Below are 22950 nucleotides of genomic sequence, written 5' to 3' on the forward strand. Positions count from 1 at the left end.
AAAGGTATATATATAGAAAAGCTTTACTCCCACCTTTGTCCCCTCACACACCATTCCCCCTGAGGTGATCTCTTTTATTGGGATCTCGTATCTCTTTCCTGGGTTTCTTGAGGCAAATGAAAGCAAATATAAATCCTTATTATAATTTTTCTCCCTTTCTTACACCTACATTAACATACTATGAAGAGTGTTCTACATTTTATTTACCTTTTTCATTTGATAACACATCCTGGGGATCTTTCCTTATCACAAAATAGAAAATTCCCCAGACTTTCACAGCTATATAGTATTTCTTTGTACGTATATAGCATAGTTTCTTTAACAAATTCTTATTGGGAATACTTGGAGCAATTTCCAACTTTTTGCTATCAGAAATAATACTGTAGTGAATAACTTTGTAGATCCATTGGTTAATACATGTGCAGATAATTGATCAGATAATTTCTCAGAAGTGGGATTACTGAATCACAAGATAATTGCATTTGTAATTCTGATGTATTTTAATAAGCTGCCCTTCCTAAGGATTATTCAGTGCGGCACTCCCACCAGCAGTGGGCAAGAGGGCCGGGACAACAGAGTGGGTGGCCAGCCTTTCTGTGTTCTGGCCATCTGAGAGATGAAAAATGGTTTATTATAATATCTTCATTTGCATTGATTTTCTTATGAACAAGGTTTAGCTGCTTTCTGTATGTTCAGGGGTCCTTTGTATTTCATCTTCTGTGTATTCATGTCCTTTGTCCATTTTTATTATTGGGTCGCTAGTCCTTTCCTTCTCAGTTTCCGTGAGTTCTTTATATATAGGGAAATTGGTCCTTTGTCAAAGATGAAAGTTGCAAATATTTTGCCCAGTTATTTGTCTTTTAGATTTTCCTTATAGGTGGCTTCCCACAACCCCCCGCTCCCCCCACCATGTAAATGTGTTTTTTGTTCATTTAAATGTTATTTTATATTTTAAGGGCATTTATTTTGGGCACTTTGATTTTCAAGTTATTTTATAATACTTATGAGGTCTGAGTTAGCTTGCTCCAAAGTTCTTAGAGTGAATTTGGCTTTGAGATTTTGGGTGTTGGCCCCTAGCTCTTCTAGTAGCTGTTAAATTAATAAAGTACAGGTTCATCTGTGTTCTCTATTTCCATTCAAATAGGGTGGCAGGTCTTTCAGTGTTTATGTATTTTTATTTATTTTAAGTTAAATTTTTACTTGATTATCTATCAAAATTAGTTTATTTGGATGCACCTACTTTACTGGTTGTGTCATTTACAATATCTTTCCATCGTAGTAAGTACAAAGCTCACACTAGTATCTTGGGATGATAGGTATGTGATGGAACTCATAGTCTAGTCAAGAAAGAAAAAAGTTCATCAATTTAAATGTGATTTGATAAATGCTACATTTGGAGGTATTTTGATATTTAAATCTTACTTAATAGTTGGGGCTTATATAAGACCAGAGTGGTTTTCAGCTTTCTGGCAATTCCTGTATCGTACTTCGTGTTATAAAATGTACCAGTAACTCGATTGGCCAGAGATACTTTCATTAATTGTATCTAATATTTCTTAGCTTAATATTTTGTTACATAATGCTTACAGTTTCATCTGCCTTTTAGTACTTAACTGTTTCACATTTTGAAATGGTTTGTTGTTGTTGTTTAGGCTAAAGATACTTCAAGTGAAGAAGTTAATCTTAGTCACATTGTACCCTGTGAACCAGTATCAGAAGAAAAAGCAAAGGAATTACCTGAATGGAGTGAGAAAGTGGCTCAAAACATTTTGTCAGGTATTATAGAAATGTTAATTTCCCTCTATAATGTGAAACCTATGTAACTACCTGGAACCTCGTAAAGATACCATTCGTAAGGGAATACTTAAATGATATTCTAAATGGTCAGTTTAGAAATATACAAAAAAATAGAAGCAAGTAGTCTCTTAGAACATCACATATAGTCAGTTAGGTGTAAGTTCTTTCTTGGCCTCTTAACTTATTTTACTTCTGGGAAAACTGGTAGTGAAAAGCTTCGAGAATCCTCATTCAGATAGCTCCTAGCATAAATTAGTTCTTTTCCTTTCCTCTTTGAGATCCCTCCTTAACGTACCCTTCAAAAAAATGAAAAGATATCAGTCCATTTTTGAAAACAGAGAAAACTTCCTATCCACACAGCAATGCAAGTGTCAGATCTGAATATTATTACTAAGTTCTGTTTGGGAAGCAGATTCTGCTATTTAATTGCAGTTCAAAGGCCTTCAGATAAATTTTTCTAAATCCCGAATGATCATCACTGACATACGTCTTTCTACTTTGGTTAACATTTCAGTTAACTTCTTTACTGTAGTAGCTTTCATATTTACATCTTCTATTTAATATTTTTTTGAAAAAAAAAAAGCATTGTTGATCACCACTCAATTAGGTCACCTTCATGACCCAATAAACAGGTCTTGACCTATCATTTAAATGACTGTCAATACAGTTTGCCATCTCTGTATTAAAATAGTAAAAGTATCTAAAGCAGAGAAAACCATCAGTTTAAAAAACTAAGAAGACAGCCACGTTTGCTGGTGCAACCTGAACCGTCAGCCACGAAAAGTGCCGGGTAGCCTGGCCCGGGGCCACGGAGCTTCCTCACCACAGCCTCCTTCAGCAGGACTGGGGTGCTCACTCTCCTTCCAATGTGGGGATGTCCTTACAGCACCACCAGGCACATCAAAACACAGTGTACTACTGGCCGCCATTGAAGAGCTGGGGAAGGAGATCGGACCTGCCTACACGGGGAGCCAGAGTGCCGTGGAGAGGCCAAAACGAGTCCCCATTCGTGCTGGAGGCCCATGTGGGAGTCTTGGCTGAAACAATGCCAGATTCCAGCCGCCTTGTTAGCTTTGAGGGCTTGTCATCTTTTCACAAGATGAGAAGTTACAGTTTGTCTCCCCTCATCAGAAGAAACTCTTGTTTTCAAAATGGTAACCATTTGTTTTTTTTCCATTTCCCTCCCATAGTTCACTAGGCTCTGAACCTACAGCCTAGCCTCTAAGATGAGGAAAAGATTGTGCGGTTGATTAGTATTTGCATTTTAAATAGTTAGGAAAAATGCATAAATTAAAAATACAGGAGGAAGGGCAACATAGTAAACTTAATAAGTCCCCCTGGAAGTTTTCATACTAAGACTATATGTAGAATTCAGTTTGGGTTTATTATACGTTCATCAAAACATCTGGGAAAAAAATGACTAGAACTGTATCTTTGAATGTATTGATGTAATGAAGCTTATTTTCATTAACAAAACACAAAACCCAACAAGATTAAATAAGTGAAAAATAGCTAGGTGCTAATAAAATAATGCCTATCTGTAACTCTTCTTTTTCATCCTGTACCTTCAGAGCTAGATGTCCCTTGTAATTGGTGATGGGAAAGCCATTAACTGCCCATCATAGCGTCTCTTTATGTGCTTTTTAATAGGTAAAATGAAAAATAGCTAGCTTATTAAGATACAAATACATAAAAGAAATGGGCAAGATTTTTTATTGCACGGAAAATTATCCAAGAGACTCTTTCTACCTGACTTCTCTGCAGGCTCTGTATAAACATGAGTAACCAGGAATCTGAAGTGAGCACATTCACCTTAGCACACGATTGGTTGCTGTTCACTGTCAAAGGATAAGTGAAGATCAGTAAAAGCTACAGTCGTTTGTTTTTATGAATTTGCACCACAGGTGAAAAATGAAATCACTGTGTGTAACATTTACCTGTATAGGATGTTGGTGTGAGAAGCTGAGACTTCCACTCTAAGAAGGCAGCCGCCATTCATTCTAGGTGGAGCGGGGCCTAGTGAGCTAATTTGGAGGCAGGGAGAATCAATAGCAATGAAGAGATTGGTGCCCGCCACGGGAGCACCCTACCTCCAGCAGTTCCCCTTTGGCTTGCTGGTGTCTTCTGACTGAGGTCCATGGAGATTGTTGTTCCAGCCTACGGCGTTGTGGTGGCTTCTGGGGCTGCTGTGACAAACTGAGGGCTTAAAACTACAGAAATTGATTGTCTCACAGTTCTGGAGTCTGGAGGCCCAAATCAGCACATCATCTTGGCCCTGCTCCTTCTGAAACCCCCAGGGGGCTGAACCCTTCCTTGCCTCCTCTGGCCACAGGTGTTGCCCGCAAGCCTTGGCTCCAGATTCTGCCTCCATCTCCCCCATGTCTGTGTCCACCACTCATCCTCGGTGAGGACCCCCCCCACTCCAGTGGGGCCTCATCTGGACTCATCACATCTCAAAGTCCCTATTTCCAAATAGGGTCCCACTCACAGGATGGGGGTCAGGAACTTGAACAGGCCTTTTTGTAGGGCACAATTCAAGCCATGGCAGGTATAGGGAGTAAATGGACATCATCAGAGAGTGGTGATGTATTCAAACAACTTACACTTCCATGGGGCGGAGCTGAACTATTTCTAGATTTTAGAAAACTACATCAAACCTGATAAGAGATGCCTTATCAGATGTGATCGGGGTATTCACTGGTAGTCAGGCTGTGGTTGCCAGTATAACATTATTTCTGTCAGTTTTTACTCTCACCAGAGAAATGGAATGTCAAAAAATGAATGTGGGAAGATCAGTGTTCTAAAACTTGTATTTCTCATGAGACAATTATTACAACTTACTAGAAAAGTCAGGTTCTATATTTTTTTTAGATTTCAGTTGACCTTTTACCAGAAAAGAGAAAGTTTTGATTTGGGGCTTTTAGTATTAATAACAAGTATGAATTAGTTTAGTAAATGTGGACAGTGTTCCTCAAACCATCATGGTTAGGCTTGAGGTAGGTCATTTTCAGCATCTGCCACCCTCATTTGTTCAGCACATGGTCTGCATGTGTCAGTCTTCACTGGGTGGATAGGACACAGATAGGAATAAATGGATGCCTGTCTGGCATTGCATACTCACACAGCATTCAGAAGATCTTAGTAGCTATTGTTAAAACAGTAACACAGTTTCTTATCTCCTGTTGCAGTGTGTATAGTGCTAACCGTGCTCTTCTGGTAGTTATAACTTGTCAGTTATTTGCATCTGACATTTCTCTTCGTTAGTCCTATGACTTTTCATTTGACTCATTTCCATTTATTTTTCTGTCACCTCTTTGTTAGAGTTTCATTGTAAAAGTGTAGTCTATTTGATCTCTTCTTTGTTTCACTGTCATTTATTTTATGATTTCTCAGTTGTCCTCCTTCAAATTAACCGGTGTTTTACTTAAAACTTTACACCTTATAAGCCACACTAAGAAACACACACACACACACACACACACACACACACACACACTCTCTCACACACTCACACTTTTGAAAAGACACCCTCAAGCCCTTTACTGTAAGGCAAGCTCCTGGCCAGAGGCTTGTTTGCTTGGCTTTGAGACCTGGTGCTCCTCCAGAATCAGCTGCTGGCGAGGACTCGGGGGGCACAGGCTTGGGGCTGGGGGCGGAGATGCCAACTGCAGCAGAAAGAGAGATACAGAAATTTTTCCAATCATTTATTGCTTGTCACCTTTTGTTGTTACTGTTTCTACATAAACAAGTATGCTTCTCATGTGGTCACAGATGCCTGCTCACTCACGGGCTATAGTAATCATATAAAATCCCTGCCACAGACCTTGGGGAGCCAGGCTTTTAAATCTCATTGTTTCAGGGCACAGGCAAGAAGGAAATGGCTTGGTAAGCCCTCTGCAGGGTGGGTGACGCTTTCCTCCCTGTCCAAGCTGTCATTTCTTGCTTCTCCTATCACCCTCCCACTCCCTTCCTCACATGCTCGCCCACTCAGGCCTTCACCCCTTACAGGAAGAGGCCCCACTTCCTGCTTTCCCTCTGGCCACCTCTGCTCTCTCTCTCGCTGCAGAAGCCTGAGCAGAGAAAGCAGAGGGTGAAGGCCCAGTCTACAGGAAACGGCTAAACACCTAGCCTGCCTGCTTCCCTTCTCCTTTAGAGGTTCTCTTAGGCCTGCTCTGTGTTTACATGTCCTTCTCATTCAGATATGTGTGGCTGCAGAAGCCTAAGGCAGGCAGGAGTTTTGCCTTGGTATTTCAGATATGGTTTTTCTTTGGTTTCCAGTTTGCCATTGCCCTCTGTGTCTCTCCCTCTGTGGGTTTCATGGGGAAAGCATGCCCGAGGTAAGGCAAAACAACAAGAATACCTGGGTCCTCCAGCCAAATACTGTCTCAGACCTTCTAGACCCGCAGACGGTCCCTGACAGCTCACATCTCCACGGTGGCCCCAGAGCTAAATGCCAAAAGACATCATACAAGGTGTCAGAAAACAGTAGTTGCAAAGTTGACTTGAAAGTTTGTGGCATGTTTGGGATCTGAATATTCATTTTCTTTTCCTTTTGGTGTTATGTATTAAAGGGTTTAAATGTATATTCAGCCCTAATTTTCTTCAATTTAAAATATTCCTTTAAAAAGGTGCCTCCTGGGTGAGCTGGGGTTTAGTTAAAGGTGCTGAATTTACTGGCAAAGCAATCCAAAAAGGTGCTTCTAAACTCCGAGAACGGATTCAACCAGAAGAGAAACCAGTGGAGGTCAGTCCAGCTGTGACCAGGGGACTTCACCTAGCAAAGCAGGCCACGGGAGGAGCAGCGAAAGTCAGTCAGTTCCTGGGTAAAGTCACTTTAATAGCTTTCTCTTTTTTTCAGTTAAATTAAAACTCTTAATTCAAAGGTTAATCTAATGCTCATTTAGAAGGTTTGATATCAAGAATAAGCATTAAGACTACTCACGGTGGGACCTGCAGATAAGCAGGAGCTCTGAGAGCTCATTAGAAATGCAGAATTTCAGGCCACAGGCTCACCTACTGAGTCAGAATCACATTTTTACAAGATCTCTAGGTGGTTCTTACTTGCACATTGAAGTTTGCTAAACAAAGACTGGTTAAAGGATTGTCGTCATGTGTTGGAGAGGGGAGGGTGCCTTGGAAAAAGTTGTTCTGAGTGTATTTCATGCAGCCTTGAATCCTTTGAGGGAGATGACGCATCCTTTCAAGGACAGTCCACTGCATCTTAGTTACATCCGCCCTGGAGCAGAGGAATGTGTCCTTTGCGAAAAGAGGACTTGGTGTTTCTGGTGCTGGTCCTCCTAACTGATAGGCTTCTAACCCCTGGTCCTTTTGAGAATCACCACCTGAAGTTTGCTATTTTAAGATGGTCAGGGAACTCTTTAGTGGATTACCATTACACTTAGTAGCACTGTCTTTTGGTAGTAGTCTTTTGAATCAGTATTTTCTTTACTTTTATAGTAAAGTCTTAACCACTATTTCAATAAGATATTTGCTGATGCTGTGAAAGAAGATAAATACTGTTAGCTGGAAAGCACAGAGGTGGGCCTCTCAGTCTTGCATTGCAGTGATCAGAAAGAAAGGGTGGATAGTTTTCTTTTAAGCAAAAATGCTGGAAAGAACCATGTGTATCTGAGAGGGAAGGTTGTAAACAGGCCCTGCAAACACATCCTTAAATGAAATGTTGGCCTTTGTTTGAAAAACAGCCAGCCTTGCTTCTCATCCTTAAGTAGAAATAGTTAATATTATGCAGTAAAAACACTTCTAGATGCTCATCTAAGAATTTTGCTAAATAAGGGTGGTAAAAACAGGGGATACATTTTTCCTAAGTCTTCTTTTTTTTATGGTTGTATTAGTTGACGGAGTTTGCACCGTAGCAAGTTGTGTTGGGAAAGAGCTGGCTCCGCACGTCAAGAAGCACGGAAGTAAGCTTGTGCCAGAGGCTCTGAAGAGAGACAGGGACGGGAAGTCGCCCCTGGACGGTGCAATGGTCGTTGCAGCCAGCAGTATACAAGGTGACGCAAGGGCCCGGGATTCTAACAGGGAGGTCTGTTTGCTTAGGGCTGATTGAACTTAACTTTAAAATTTATCTGCAGGGTTTTCAACTGTCTGGCAGGGATTGGAATGCGCAGCCAGATGCATCGTTAACAATGTTTCCACAGAAACTGTTCAAACAGTGAGATACAAGTAAGTTGAATTTTATCCTTTTAATGACTGAGTCTGTTGTGGTATTTGTAAAAATTAAGTATCTGGTAAAACTTTTCACTCACTATTTTCTTAAATAGGGAGAAGAAAATATCATATTTTTAGTAAAATAATAGAATACCTATGACTTTATTTTTACTAATCCATATAAATATTTGTTCATCAATGCACAGAATAGGTGTTTTGGTTTACTAAAGCTGCTGGAATGCAATATACCAGAAATGGATTGGCTTTTAACAATGGGGATTTATTAAGTTACAATTCTAAGGCTGTGAACATGTCCAAATGAAGGCATCAAGTGGGGATACCTTCTCTGAGGAAAGGCCACTGGCATCCAGGGCTCCTCTGTCACATGGGAAGGCACAGGGTGACGTCTGCTGGTCCTTCTCTCCTGGCTCTGGATTCAGTGGCTGTCTCCAAATGTCTCTGGGCGTTTCTCTCTGTGCTGTCCTGCTTTACCTGACTTTTATCCTCTTCACAGAAGGACTCCAGTGAAGGGTTAAGACCACCTTGAATGGGCTGGGCCACATCTCAATTGAAATAGCCTAACCATAGGTCCCACCCACAGTAGGTCTTTCGCAACAAGAATGGATTAAAAGAACACGGCCTGAATCTGGGGTGCATAACAGATTCAAACCAGCACAATAGGCCTTTTGTTTGTTTGTTTTTTTCCTAAAAAAAAGCCTGCAGTTTCTGTATACTTTATTAATCACATGTTCTTTGCCTATAGTTTTTATGGGGGAAACAAACTGTAATTAAACTATTATACCATGCTAATATTAACCCATTATGTATACAAAGTATGTTAAAACTTATCACATCTTATTTGAGACTTACTCCCACTGTACATTTGTATTGCAGTGGACAGATGGAATTTCTCCAATTTCATATATTAGAAATAGACAAGCATAGAAATAAATGATTTGCCCAAGCTCATCTGATAAATGGTGTTAAAGATGAGATTTAAACCAAGATCATCTGATTTTAGTTATTTATTCTTTCTGACTTAACACAATACTAGAAGATTCAAGGCCTGAAAACTTAATCTGGTACTAAAGAGCTGAGTTACTTTCTTACTTTTGAATTATTTTGGATCTTAATATTTAATTATTAAGAAACAAAAAAGAAAAGTAATATAAATGGGGTTCTCAGCTCTTGGTTGTCTGTGCTAATTATCCACTCACTGGAATATTTGAGTTCACTACTGTCTAATCTTCACTTTACGGGTGAGGAAGCCAACACTTGGAGAGTACCTTGTTGAGCTTACACCCCTAGCTGAAGTGTCAGTTTTACCAAAAGACTTGAAAAGAACAGAGAGTAGATTTGAAATTCTTTTGATGGAAGTGCAAAACCCAAGCCTGCCAGCTCACCCCGGCTACTTGTGCATTGACCCCTGATTCCTGGAGATAATACCATTTCACTTTGTTAAGCCTGAGGTTACTTTGATGACCCAGTCATAATTAGGAAACTAGTTTTTTCTTTTGTAGCAAGAGTAGGAGATAGATGGTCTCAAGTGCCTTTTGGGCCAAAAGTTTAGATTAATGGTATCATTGTTGGCACAGATAATAGACAGTCATATTAGAAAGTAGGAAATGCTTTGATGGATTTGTCCATTTCCTACTCTACTGGGAAAAAAGCTTACCTAAATTCAGTTAAGTAGAATCTCACTAAGAATGGGGATTCACATAACTAGGAAGTGGTGGTTTTTTGTGTGTGATTTTGTATGCTGTCTACTCCACACCCATTTTAAAGACTTTGAATTTCTGGTCCTTAGTGAGGAGACCTACTATGAATAGGATATTTTAAGTGGTTCTGAGCTAATTTATTGTGGTGTGTATTGCTATTTGTTATCCTTTTCTCTAAAGATTCACGGAATGAGAATTACAGGTACTGGGCAAGTGATTACTTATTTAAATTGTTTTGTATTTCTTACCATAAGGATGTTTCGGTCTTAGTAGTAATTTAATTTCTGCAATTAGAAACTTGGAAAGATGGGAAGGACAGCAGAGAATAAGGGGTTTTGTCCAAACAACATTGTTTTCCTCACTGTTCTGGTTTGCTAATGCTGCCAGAATGCAAAACACCAGAAATGGATTGGCTTTTATGAAGTGGGTTTATTTGGTTACACAGTTACAGTCTTAAGGCCATAAAATGTCCAAGGTAACACATCAGCAATCAGGTACCTTCACTGGAGGATGGCCAGTGGTGTCTGGAAAACCTCTGTTAGCTGGGAAGGCACATGACTGGCATCTGCTCTGGAGTTCTGGTTTCAAAATGGCCTTTTCCCAGGACGTTGCTCTCTAGGCTGCAGTTCCTCAAAAAATGTCACTCTTAGTTGCTCTCGGGGTATTTGTCCTCTCTTAGCTTCTCCAGAGCAAGAGTCTGCTTTCAACGGCTGTCTTCAAACTGTCTCTCATCTGCAGCTACTCTCTCAGCTTCTGTGCATTCTTCAAAGTATCCCTCTTGGCTGTAGCAAGCTTGCTCCTTCTGTCTGAGCTTATATAGTGTTCCAGTGAACTAATCAAGGCCCATGCTGAATGGGTGGGGCCACACCTCCATGGAAACCATCTAAAGTCATCACCCACAATTGGGTGGGTCACATCTCCATGGAAACACTCAAAGAATTACAATCTAATTAACACTGATACATCTGCCCACACAAGATTACTTCAAAGATAATGGTGTTTTGGGGGACATAATACATTCAAACTGGCACACTCACCTATGAAGATAATTGACCCCTAAGTAGAAATTGTCTAAGATAGAAAAAACTGGAAGTATTGAACCAGTAGGTTAGTGAGAGAGCTGATGGAATGGAAATGCTAATTGTTCCTTCATTTACTTTGGTTCTCAATTATGTTTCTTATTCAAGAAGTTTGTGATAGAGAAAGCATTTACAGTTTTTCTACTCTAGTCCAACTGATGATAGTATAATGAAGAAAATTTATATTCTTTCCTTATTGCCCATGTTAAATTATTACTCTCCCAAGCAGTTATTTTAAAGCTGCCTTAATTGTGTGCATTATACCTAGGAGAAGAATATATTATATAAAATTCCTTCTCTGATTTCTGGTGATATAAGCCAATAAAGAGGATTACCTTTTCATTTAGGCACAGTTAAAATCATATTGCATTAGAGAAATATATTCTCTTTTACCTTTTGTGGTTTTGATGATGATGCATGACTACCTTGATGGATTATGAATGGTTTACGTAATGATCTATATAAATATGTAGCTCTATTCTTTTTTTTTTTTTTTAATTTTTATGTACGTGGAAAGGGGCTATCATTAAGACTCAGTTTATTTTGTTAGTTACATGAATATTTTTGTCTTATTTTAGATTTAGGAATGTGAAGACCTACAGGGACAATGAAAAGCAATAAATAATTTAAACCTGATATACCTAATTACAGTCCAGTATCTGTTAAATAATTCATCACTCTTCCACATAGCTTCCTCATTTTACCTTAAAGGCCTTTCCCTCACTTTAAATTGTTTAGAGAGTAGAAAAATATAACTAGTAAATTAGATCCATTTCTGTTTTCCCCCTCAAAAATATTTTACCTTAGACTACTTAACTTGTGAAGAGTAAGCTTAATGATAAATATTTTCCCACAAGGAATTTACTATTTTATGGCACATGGTATTTTCTTTGTTTGTTTAGTGAAATGTAATTAAAATTCCCCATAAATTTTCATTTAGGAAAATTATGTTTCATCTGAAATTTATTTTACAAAATAGTAGTATAACCAGAGACATTCCAAAGGACGCTGCAAACATAATGCACTGGATGAGAAGGAAATTAAATCAGTGAGGGTAACTCCGCTGGCAGATGTCACCCTAACCCAAAACCTGTTCTGTATAACATCCACCCACTGTTCTTGTTTTGCTCTCAGGCATTGCATAGAATCAGTCTTCTTTTCTCTATATAATTATACAGATATTTAAATAGTCATTATGTCCACCCCTTAATTTTTCTTGTCTTCTAAGTGGCCCCAGTTCCTTTGACCATTCCATAAATAGCTTGGTTTCCAGATCCTTCATTCTGGTCATCTCTTATTTTTATTTTATTAGGAACAAATCAAAGTTTATCAGTATTGTTAAAATCTGACACCCAGAACTGGATCTTACATTCCAATTGCGTACTGACTGTGATCAAATACAGTGGAATTTGCCTCCCTTGTTTTGGTCATATTTAGTGCTTGGTAAATATTATTGAATGAGCGAATATCCAAACAGGACAAAGAATTTATCATCTTTTTAGCAGCTGTTACTCCATTGACTCATATCGAACTTGAGATTTTTTTTTTTAATTGAACCTTTATAATTTGGACTTTCATCTTATCTTTAGACAATTGATATTAGTACCTAAAATAAGAACTTCACATTTATAGTTGTTTAATTTTACTGTTGGTTTTGACCCATCATTAAGTCTGTCCTTCATTTTGGCTCTTGGCTTTGTTGTATCATGTTGGCCAGCCTTGCTGTTTGTGTCATCTGTGGATTTGAAAGACGTGTCCTTTTATGTCTAGATTTTTTTCCAGAAATTGTCTTGGATAAAGTTCAATCACATGCTTGCTGGAGCCTCCCCTCCTGATTGACTTTGCTCCAGTATTTCATGCTGTGTTCCGTGGAGGCTCAGCTGTCTAAGCTCTCCTAACAGTATTCTCATTTCGCTAGCCTTTCCCTTCTGTCTTGGCAGACTGCTTCTCAGGGCTGTCATCCTCCACCCCATCCAGTAAACTGGCTCCTTCTGAGGTTGGATTCTGTGTGTGGGCCTCCTTGGTGCTTGCTGCGCAGTCTCACCGACACCTGCGGCTGCGGTGGCTGCTTCTGCACCACTCTGCTCTGCTTCTGCTCATCTCTTTCATGATACAGGCTCGTACCGCCCCACCCCGTGTCCTGCTGCCACACCAGAGCCTGTCCGTTCCTGTCTCCTGGTTACCTCTGGACCTGATCCTCCTGTCTCCAGCCCCATTATCCAGCTCTCTGCAGTTGTTCCCTCACTGGTCCCTCTGCCTCCGGTCCACACCCTCACAGTTCACAATGCATCCAGAGTTGGAGGAATCTTTCTAAAGCATCAATTTGTCATGCCATTCCTCTGCTTTAAAAGGTTTTATTGATTTCTCATTGATTTCAAGATCAAGTTGAAACTCCTCAGCTTCACCTACAAGATCCTTCATTAATTGACCACAACCTCTCTGCTTTAGATGGACAGATTAATAAAAAGCTAGTTAAGCTTTAAATAGTGATGATTAATATTTCAGAAAATTGTTTTGAAGGTTACATTTAAATTGAATTGCAAGCAGATTTATATGAGGGTTGTTATGGCTGAAATTTTGCTGTAATGAGTAAGATCTAGAACTATTGCCCCTTTGCCGTATTTGTTTACATCACTGAATGCACTGGAGAAATTTCTGAACATTCTCATTTAAATTGTAAATCGAGTCCCCAAGGACTTTTTAGGGCATACTTCACATTCATTTTTTATTGTCCTTCAGTGGGCAGTGTTAGTATATAAAATCTAAATTAATAAGGTCTCAATAAGGTCAACTTTTTAAAAAGTAAGAAACCAAAAATAAGCTTTATCTTCTTGCCAGAGATGTGCTTTCTAGGAGTTTTTAGCAGTGTAGTATGAATATGAAAGAAAAAAAGGACTGAGCAGTTACTTACCTGGGAAGAGAATTAAATGCCTACCAGGAAAACTGGTTCTCAGGCATATTGGGAATAAGGAGGATAGGTGAGGATATATTCAAAAGAGTAACCATAACTGATGAAAAGCCATATTGCAGGGTCTTTAAGAATAATGATATATTTAGACTTTTTGGGGTGCTTTCATGTTTTCATGTATGCTGTCTCATGGGGTAAAGAAGAGGAAGTTGATTACAGGCAAAGAGGACATGACTTGGCCAAGGTCAAACGGCCAGCAGTTGGCACCAGTGGTATTAAAATCTCCTTTTTGAAATGATTCCTAGTTTGGTGCTTTTTTCCAAATTAACTGGGAGAGCACCTGGAGCTAAGAAAGCATGGAAGAACAAGCAAAAATCATCAAGGTTTCCAAACAGCCTCACTTTTAGGACGTTATTCAAGACACTGTGGCTTCTAGAATTGAGTTACATATAGAAATATCCTGAATGCAGGATATCCTGTTCTTCAGTAGAACAGGAAAATGTTCCACATACTCAGGAGCGGAAGTGTATAACTCTGCAGGTTTTCCTGCATTTGAAAGCACTAATATAGACAAATTCTTGTTATGGTGTCACTTTATTTAGCTTCCACAGCCCTGGAGAGATAAGCCTTCAAGAAAACCTGCTCCACACCAAGAACTTCTGCTGCTGAAGTTGCGTCCACCCCTTTCTTCTTGTTCAGCCTTAGTGATGGCCAACTGAGGACAGTAGTGACAGTGAGGAGACCTTGTGTCCACTGCATCATCAGCACATCTGGTGGCATGTTGCAGGGATGCAAAGCAACAGGCATTGGCAGAAAGCAGTCATAAGGAAGCTTTTCTGTCTGGTGACTAGTGAGAAAGCCCCAGTGAAGAATGCGACAGACTGCAGGTGTGGCTGACTGTAGGCTCTGCCATGCTTTGCTTCTAAATTATTATTAACATTAGGCAAAGGACAGAATGGAACCATTGTTAGAGGGACAGTCAGGGTTGAGAAAAGCCAAGCATGAGCAAGCCAGTGGGATCCAAACCACTGCTCTGCAAGGCCATTGGTAGCAGAGGACTTGTTAATTCAAAGAACAAAATGTCAGGTAGAGGTCACAAAGCACCTAGGAAACTAGTGTGTCCTAGAGAAAACTGTAAAATTTTGCCTTTTTGTGGTTTGTTGCTTAAACGATCCTCTGCTTGTGGAAACCTGTGGGCAAGAAAAGCTTTGAAACATCTGATTAGAAAAGGCATCGAGAGTAAAGCAAAGATAGTTTTAGTATCCTTGAGTAGGACTTCAAATTGTGTTTTTAAAGCAGTATTACATGCGGATATTGATCTTATAGTAATAATACTTTTGTATAGTGCTTTATAGTTTCCTAAGGACTTTGCTGTATATATGTTCATGAAACTCTGCGAGGTGAATGGGGCAGGAATTCTTCATTTCATTCATTCAACAAATATTTATTGACTGCTCGGCACTGTTCTAGGTACTTAGGATGCATTAATGAAGAAGCAAAAGATCCCCTCTCTAAGGTGGTTTATATACTAGTGAGTCAAATAATAAGCAAAACATATACACAGTTGGTACAAATATGTTCTGTAGCATGGAGCTGGGATGAGTGTCCCTGGAGAAAGCACAATTTAGGGGGGAGTTGGTAGTGGAGTGGGGCATGGGGAGCGAGACAGTTTAAACCTGTTGGACCAGGTGAGCAGACGTGCATAAGACAAGGCAGTCAGGCCGGCTGACTATCTGGGCTAACCAGGACATCGTCAACAAGTAATGGCTGGGGGCATTCAGGGCACTGAAGAAGGGCCAAGTGAGGCTGGAGTGCAGTGGGCGAGGGGCTGAGAGTTGTTTAAATGACATTCTGGTCATTTAAAAGATTTACTCAGTGCCTCTGCCAGAAAGGAGTTAAGGTAGAATCCAAAGTCTTCACAGTAACTCTAGATTCTGTGTGTCCTACCATGGCACCAATGAAGATTTTCTCTTGAATTTCCAGAAGGAGAGGATAAAAAGAGGAAATTGACTAATAACCTTTATTAGAATTTACATTTTATTTTTATTCTGTGGTCTTTATTACATTCATAAACTCAGTTCGCCTGAGTTTATTTTCACACATTTTTCTTGGCACAATGTGATTTCATTCTCTACTTTAAGTGATGGATCCAGTTGGAACCTAAGCTTTGATTTTGATTTCAGGGATAACTTGTACTAATCACATGACCTTTTTTAATGCTACTTTTTATAAGGCCTTAATTTACATTTGTAATTTAATTGTAGTTTCTCTAATGTTTCTTTTAAAGATATGGACATAATGTGGGAGAAGCTACACATGATGCAGTGGATTCTGCCATCAATGTCGGCGTGACAGCCTATAATATCGACCACATTGGTGTCAAAGCAGTGGTGAAGAAGACTGCAAAACAAACGGGACATGCACTCCTTGAGGACTATAAAATCGTTGACAGTTCTCAGGGGGAAAATCAAGAGAAAGGGGCTAATGTGCACACAGCTGAGGAAAAGGATGAGCCAGGAAAGGATGAGCAGAAGGGGGAACCAGAAAAGAGTGAGGGAAAGAAGAAAAAGCCCTGAAGGGACCGCAGCGAGGCCCCTGCCTTTTGTATGGGCGTGCAGCTTTACTACATTGGCAAAGGTGGAATATTCCCCACAGATCAGCCAGGATTTTTGAAATGTTTTCATTCCTGCAAAGCAACTGCTTCTTGAATCTTGGGGCATGGATTCTACTTACAAGGAAGAGAATGTATGTTCTTGTATCATGCCTTTAGAAAGCTATAGTTGTATTCTAAGTATTTTTTTCTAAAGTGTGGCTAAAATATTTTTGCAGTTAAAATAATACTAATATGTGCTATAAACCTCATTAAACCTAATGTTAAACTATTTTTGTATCCACTATCTTTCAGAAAGCAAAGTAGGAAATTATATATTTACATAAAATTTGGCATTTAGTAACCTTAGTTCTATTTGTCATGCCTTAGGAGGAATGACTTAAAACATTGTTTCCTCTTTTTGCACTAACTGTTGATTTTGTTACTACGTGCTTCCTTCTCCAAATTTTCAGTGTATAAGCTAAAAAAAACTGTGATCATACACTAATGAAATTCTCAGATAACATTTTAATAGACTTTGTCAAAAGAGGAAATAGACTGATCATGAAAAATAAGATGAGGTTCTGTAAAATTATTTGCTAGCTTACCTCTTTGTCAGGAAAAACGGGATGGTCTTTTCTATTTAAAATGAATTCAAATGGATTTTTAAGACTTTTGCATATGAACTGGTATCTATTAGGAGTCTAGGGAATTGGGGGATATGATTGGTATTGTGTAAAACTTCAAAGTGGTTATTATTAGCTTATTTGGGCAAAAAAGTGCTTTATCATATCTACTTCTGAGGGCTTTTCCAAAAGACCTAAAACTTTATAAAGACTAAAATATAAGCAAATTAAATTCTCTGATGGTAAATTTATTTTTATTTTGGGATTTGGTCATTGGAATTTTACATATTAAAAAAGCCAAGTTATTAGAAAAGAAAGCTGCTAATCATAGTCAAGGCAGAGATATAAAGGATCTTAGTCCTGATCCATGGGTGGGCATTATAGTTTCCACTCCAGCAGAAGACAGGATATTCACAAACCTGTATGCTACAAAGAGGTAACTAAATACCTAATGGCATTTTTGTTTGGTTTGCTGATTTTAAAAGATGGGTATTTTCCACAGCTATATTTCATTTTAATCATTTCTGAGCCTCTGGTGATTAGTTTATTAGACTTTATTTGAAACTTATCTAAAGAATGCACTTTGTGAATAAAAACTGTCTCTGAATTACTTGTCCTTAAATGTATTCACAGGCTTACATTTTGGGAAGATACAGAATTGGTGGAGCCTTTTCCTAAGGCCAAGGAGAATGTGCTGGTTGTTAAAGTGGAAATAAAACTGAATTGATAAATAGCTTCCAGTTAGTCTCTACCTTATTCAGGTTTAAGAAGTGAAACAACAAAGAGTGAAGCCTGAAGTTTAAAAAGTTACCTTAGCCCAGGTGTCAGCAAACTATGCCCCATAGGCCAAATCCAGCCGGCTGCCTGGTTTTACAAATAAAGTTTTATTGGAGCACAGCCACACCATTCATTGGTATATTATAGTCGAGAACAAGAACAGAGTTGAGTAGTTGCAGCTGACTACGTGGCTCACAAGCTGACAATAGTGACTGTCCAGCCTTGTACAGGATGTTTGCTGACTTCTGCCTGAGACTAAAGAAAATAAGGTAGGCCTCTTCTAAAGAGCTTTTTTAATTTTAGATAATTCTTGATACATAGGAAAATTGCATATAACATGCAAGGTATGAAACATAGTAAATTAACACCCATAAACCCATCACAACTAAAGACCTAGAAGGTTACCAATTACCCGTACGTGTGCGTTCCCATCTTACCTCCTTGCCTCTCAAGCCCACCATTGTTTTGTGTTTGTTGTCACTTTGCCTCTTTTTAATGAAACATGATTTTATCTCTAAATAATATATTGTTTTGTTTTGTAGTTTTAAAGCTCTATTCATATAGTATCTTAATGTGAGGTCTTAACTTGCTTTTTTAAGTTTAAGTCATTCTTTGGCTTGCACATGATTAGTCTTGCTGTACAGTATTCCACCATGAGCATACCACCACTTACGTATCCATTTTCCCATCAGTTAACATTGATTTGTAAATTTTGTTGAGAGATATATTACTGCGTTGAATATTCTTGACTGTGTCCCCTGGTACACATGTGCAGGAGATTTTGTACACAGGAGTGAAGTTATTGTGGCACAGGTAACTTTACAAGATAATGTCATGTTGTTTTCCAGAATGACATTCTTTTGAGTGGTCTTTTCCTTGACAGAGTCCTCGTCAACATTGGTATTGTATGATTTTAAAATGTTTTACCAATGTAGCATATGTAAAATGGTGTCTCATATTTTTAACTTGCATTTTCCTGACCTTTGATCAAGTCAATCATTTTTCATGCTTATTCATCATTAATTTCCTCTACTGTAAAACAGCCAATTTGTGACTGTTGACAGTTTTGCTTTTCACATTTAACAGTTTAATTCATCAAGGATTGATATGTGTGTGTGTGAATGGAGGGCGCTGGGGTTGTGCGCACCTGTGCAAGAGATGTAAGGTAGGAATCTATTATTTTTTCCTTATGGATAATTGGCTATTCAAAGCCTCTGTATTGAATACTCCTTCTGTTGTCCAGGGATCTGTAGTGCCGAGTTTATATGTCACGTTTCTGAATACGTGTGGGTCTGTTTCTGTGCTCTCTTCTGTTCCATAAGCCATTTTCTTTATTCCTGTGCCAGCAGCACACTTGCAGCTGTGATAGCTTCATAATATGTCCTGCTGTCTGTTAGGCCAGGGGGCCAGTTCTCTCTACATTATTCTTCAGGAATGTTTTGACTGGTTAAAGAAATTTAAAATTGTCCCACAAAGAAATGTCAGCCCCAGAGGGATTTATGAGTGAGTTCTAGCAGACTTGGAAAACATTCTAATTTTTTACTTCTAGAAAATTAAAAAAAAAAAAGGAATATTCAACAACTCATTATCTTTTAACGTCCTTGCCTACTAATCCTATCATCTGTGTCATTAATGGGTCAGTTTTGATCAGATGTTGAACATTGTGAATTTAACCTTATCAGGTGCTAGATAATTTTGCATTCCTGTCAAGGTTCTTGAGCTTTGTCCTGGGGTGGATGGAGTTCAGTTACTTGGGAACAGTTTGATACTTTTGGATCTTTTAAACTGGTTAGGGCTAGTTTTTCTCCACTGTTGAGGCAGACTCCCTCTGAGGGCCCGATGGCACGTGAATGAAGAGGTCTCCCCTCCTGGGACTCTGTGGGGGGGGCCCGGGGTTCTCCCGGCTAAGCCATTGGGACAGCTCTTTCCCCAGCCTCGGGTAGCTTCCTTGCGCATGCGCGCTAGTCAGTACCTGCTGCAGAGTTGGCCCTGCGGCTCTCCTCTCCAGTCCTTGCTTTGCAAACCTGAGCTGCCTTTTCCTCCCCAGCTCTTCCTGGACCCTCCCTCCTCAACTTAGGAAGCCTCCAGGGTCTGCCTATGGCCTCTGCTTTGAGGCCTGGGGAGTTTCAGGTAGGCCAGTTTGGGGGCCTGCCTCATTCGTTTCTCATCTCTCAGGGATCTCTGCCCCTCACTTGATGTTCAGTGCCTTGAAAACCACTGCTGCATATATTTTGCTCAGATTTTTAGTCAGGTCAGGCAGGAAGGTAAATTCAGATACTTTACTCCCATCTTGGCCAGAAATGAAAGTCTGTAGTTTCTATAGTTGTCCATAGAGTTGTTTTATGCTTGTGTTTGTAACTTGAGTTGGCACAGTGAGCTCCTTGTGACAAAACTTTCTCAGAAATCCCTCATACAGTTTATCAATTGTGTGTCAACAGAAATCTGATTTTCCACTTCATTCTCCTGTTCTCTTGGGTGACGTACAGCTAGGCAGAATTTTGACAGGTACAGCTTCCTAGCCCATTCTTCACTGTCTAGAAGCCTTTCACCTGGCTCTGCTTGGCTCTTTGAGACTCGGTGCTGAACTTGTGTAAAACAAGTTCTCAATATTTACTGAAATTCACTGCTACTAGGCTTTTCCTTGCTTTGCCACCCTTCCCTGTGCCACATTGTGCTGGGGAGTTTTCTGGTTGCTACTCCAGGAACTGACTAGCGATAGAAATAATAGTAGATGGTGTTTTATATCTTGCTTACTATGTGCCTGTAGTGTTCTATGTGGTTTACACACATTAACTCATTTTATCTGTACACCATTCCTATTAGGTGTATTACATGAAAATCCTCATTTTACAGAATCAAAAACTGAAGAATAGCTTAAGTGACTTGCCCATGGTCAAAGAGAACAGTATTAACCAGGGGAAAGAAGGCCACACACTAGCTGCCTCAAAGAGGAGGCTCTTCACAGTTGGGTGCTGTTAAGCCAGTTTTCTTGTCCTTCTTAAAAGAGGTTGAGAGAGGTGTCCTCTGACTGCAGCTGGTGAATCCTCTTGGGCACTGGCATTCTTTGTTAGTTCCATTGGTGAGATGGTCAGATTGCCCAGGATTCTAGCAATGGGTTGTCAGTCCTGGATTTGGGTAATGGTCCTAGATGTTGTAGAGGTTTGGTCTCTATTTCTTCATAGGTATTTTAAGGTAAGCTAAGAAAAGCCAAGGTTAGGGCTTGTTAGCCTGAAATCATTTCATACTCCACTTTTCAGCTAAGCGATGGAATGATGCTCTGCTCAAACAGAAACTAGTGCTGTGGTCTTTTTGCCAAATTTAAGACTAGGTGCTTTGAAACACTTTCCAGTGGGTTTTGCCATATTTTAATGACTTCAACAACAGAAATATCTCATAGATTCCTGAATAGCTTGTTTTTCTTAGTTAAAAAAACAAAACCTTTCCTTTTACAATATATTTAAAATATCTTGAAAAACACAGAAAAGATGGAAAGAAGGAAGTCCTGGAGTAATGTCTTCACATGTGTTCTATGCAGAGAGAAACTACGTGGTCGCCCAGATTATATCCTCATTGGTGGAAACAACTGCAAGTGGAGGCAAGAGGTGTCCCTCCCCCCCCATTTTGTTCAACTTTAGAAGAGACATCTGGAAGGCAGCTGAAGAGCAAACCGTGCTGGGTGTGCTACAGTCCCAGCAGCTGCACATGTGGGGGCTCCACAGGTGACAGCCCAGGGTAGTAACACCTGCCCGAAGGACACAAGGCTTTAGTTAGGCAGGAGTCTGAACCTCCAGTTGCTGAGGAAAAGCCACTCCGGGTGAGGGCCGGATGGAGATGAGAGCGATAGGCTGCAGATGGGAAGGTGGGAGTGTGGAAAGAAGTCCACTTGGCCAGGAGCCTGGCGCGACCATCTTTTCAGGGTCGGTAGAGGAGGAGGCCGTAAAGTCTGGGTGAAGCAAGGACGCAACGCACAGAGGAGCAACTCTGCAGGAGGCTGGAAGAGGACCTGGAAGTCACATTAGAGGCGGCAGTGTCCTTGAACCTTCGTCCTGACCCAGAGGAGCGGAGCTATGGTGTAGGCGAGTAGCAAAGATTTGGACACCTATATATAACAAGAATTAAAAGCTCTGGGGAGAGACACAGGACACAGCCTGGTGACCGTCCCAGGAGGAGGCCTGCGCCCACCCTGGCCAGCCTGGGCCACGGGGCCTGGGAAAGCAGAGGACACGTTAGCATCCACCATGTGGCTTTGTACACCGGAAACCACAGTTACCACTCCACCTGATGTCTCCAAACGCTCCCAGTTACCTGCTGCCTCAGAGCGGGGCCATCAGTCAGTACATCCGCGTTGCATACAACAGATCAACACAGGAACTGATCCTGCTGAAACCCCCCAGGAGCCTCCCCGTTTTCCCAATCACGCCTCTTCCTGAACCCCCTTTCTAACGGCTTCCCTTAGCTCAGCACCCCTCCTGCAAGCCTATCAGTCACAGGTCCTGAATTTTCACTGACAGTTTCTAACCTTTTTCCCGTAAGTTAAGTTTTCCAAAAACAAGCTGGTGAACAGCAACGTGAAACAAGTATTAAGCAAACCCACCTTCTACACATTTCCATCTTGGCCCGCGTCTCCCGGAGGCAGAGGCGTCTGGAATAGCTGTTCCCCGTCCGCTGGCGAGGCCGCGTTCCCTGGGGGGGGGGGGGTGTCTCACCGGACCCTGCGCTTCCTCCTTCCCGAAGCCCGGTCCTGGACCCCGCTCTGACGGATTCGGCTGGGGAACGGACCCGAGTGGCAGCTAGGGGGTCCTGCGGGGTGTGTCGCTCAGGGGTGGAGGGGAGCGAGGGGCGAGGTTAACGCAAGGTATTCGGGACCTGCCGGGTGCCGGCGGCCGGGGCTGTGCCCTGGAAGTCCCAGAACAATCTGGAAGTCCGGGGCTCCTCCCGAGCCCTGGGGCGCCCTCCCAGGGCCAGAGCCTCCGCCGTGCGTCCCACGCCCAGGGACACTGCGCAACCCCGCGCCCCAAGGCCACCCGTGGCCCGGGATACCAGCCGAGGCCAGCGGGACGTGCCCCCAGCCCTGGGCGAGGCCTTTCTCTGCCGCTGCCCCCCTCCCCGACCCCGACCCCGACCCGGCCGCCCTCGCTCTGCTTCTCCGCCTTCCGACGTCACCGAGCGCCCCTCCCCGACCCCCCACCCTCCGACGTCACCGCGCACCCCTCCGCGGCCCCCCCACCCTCCGACGTCACCGCGACCCCTCCCCGGACCCCTTTCGCCCTCCGACGTCACCGCGCCC

At 41.1% G+C, this 22950-nt stretch overlaps 1 protein-coding gene and 1 long non-coding RNA gene across 9 annotated transcripts in view; one reads left to right on the forward strand and one right to left on the reverse strand.

The window, feature by feature from the left end:
- SPART (spartin) overlaps positions 1–18182 on the forward strand; it is a 36537-nt gene extending 18355 nt beyond the window's left edge. For all 4 annotated transcript variants that reach the window (XM_037799656.1, XM_037799654.1, XM_037799658.1 and 1 more), the window contains 5 exons: positions 1653–1776; positions 6426–6620; positions 7650–7808; positions 7890–7980; positions 15958–18182. In XM_037799656.1, the coding sequence (XP_037655584.1) occupies positions 1653–1776; positions 6426–6620; positions 7650–7808; positions 7890–7980; positions 15958–16246 (858 nt within the window). In that variant the 3' untranslated portion in view covers positions 16247–18182. The remainder of the gene's footprint in view (positions 1–1652; positions 1777–6425; positions 6621–7649; positions 7809–7889; positions 7981–15957) is intronic.
- LOC119506660 lies at positions 123–22769 on the reverse strand. 5 transcript variants are annotated; one of them, XR_005211049.1, is made up of 5 exons: positions 22258–22769; positions 6158–6243; positions 5312–5462; positions 3735–3821; positions 123–3635 (listed from the first exon to the last, which is right to left on the reverse strand). It is a non-coding gene; the product is annotated as an uncharacterized LOC119506660 (long non-coding RNA). The 5 variants fall into 5 exon arrangements; XR_005211048.1 differs by having other exon boundaries at positions 123–3821; XR_005211046.1 differs by having other exon boundaries at positions 3735–5462.
- Between the last annotated feature and the right edge of the window lie 181 nt (positions 22770–22950).

The sequence above is a fragment of the Choloepus didactylus genome, chromosome 12 (assembly GCF_015220235.1).
Source record: "Choloepus didactylus isolate mChoDid1 chromosome 12, mChoDid1.pri, whole genome shotgun sequence".
Taxonomy (NCBI): domain Eukaryota; kingdom Metazoa; phylum Chordata; class Mammalia; order Pilosa; family Megalonychidae; genus Choloepus; species Choloepus didactylus.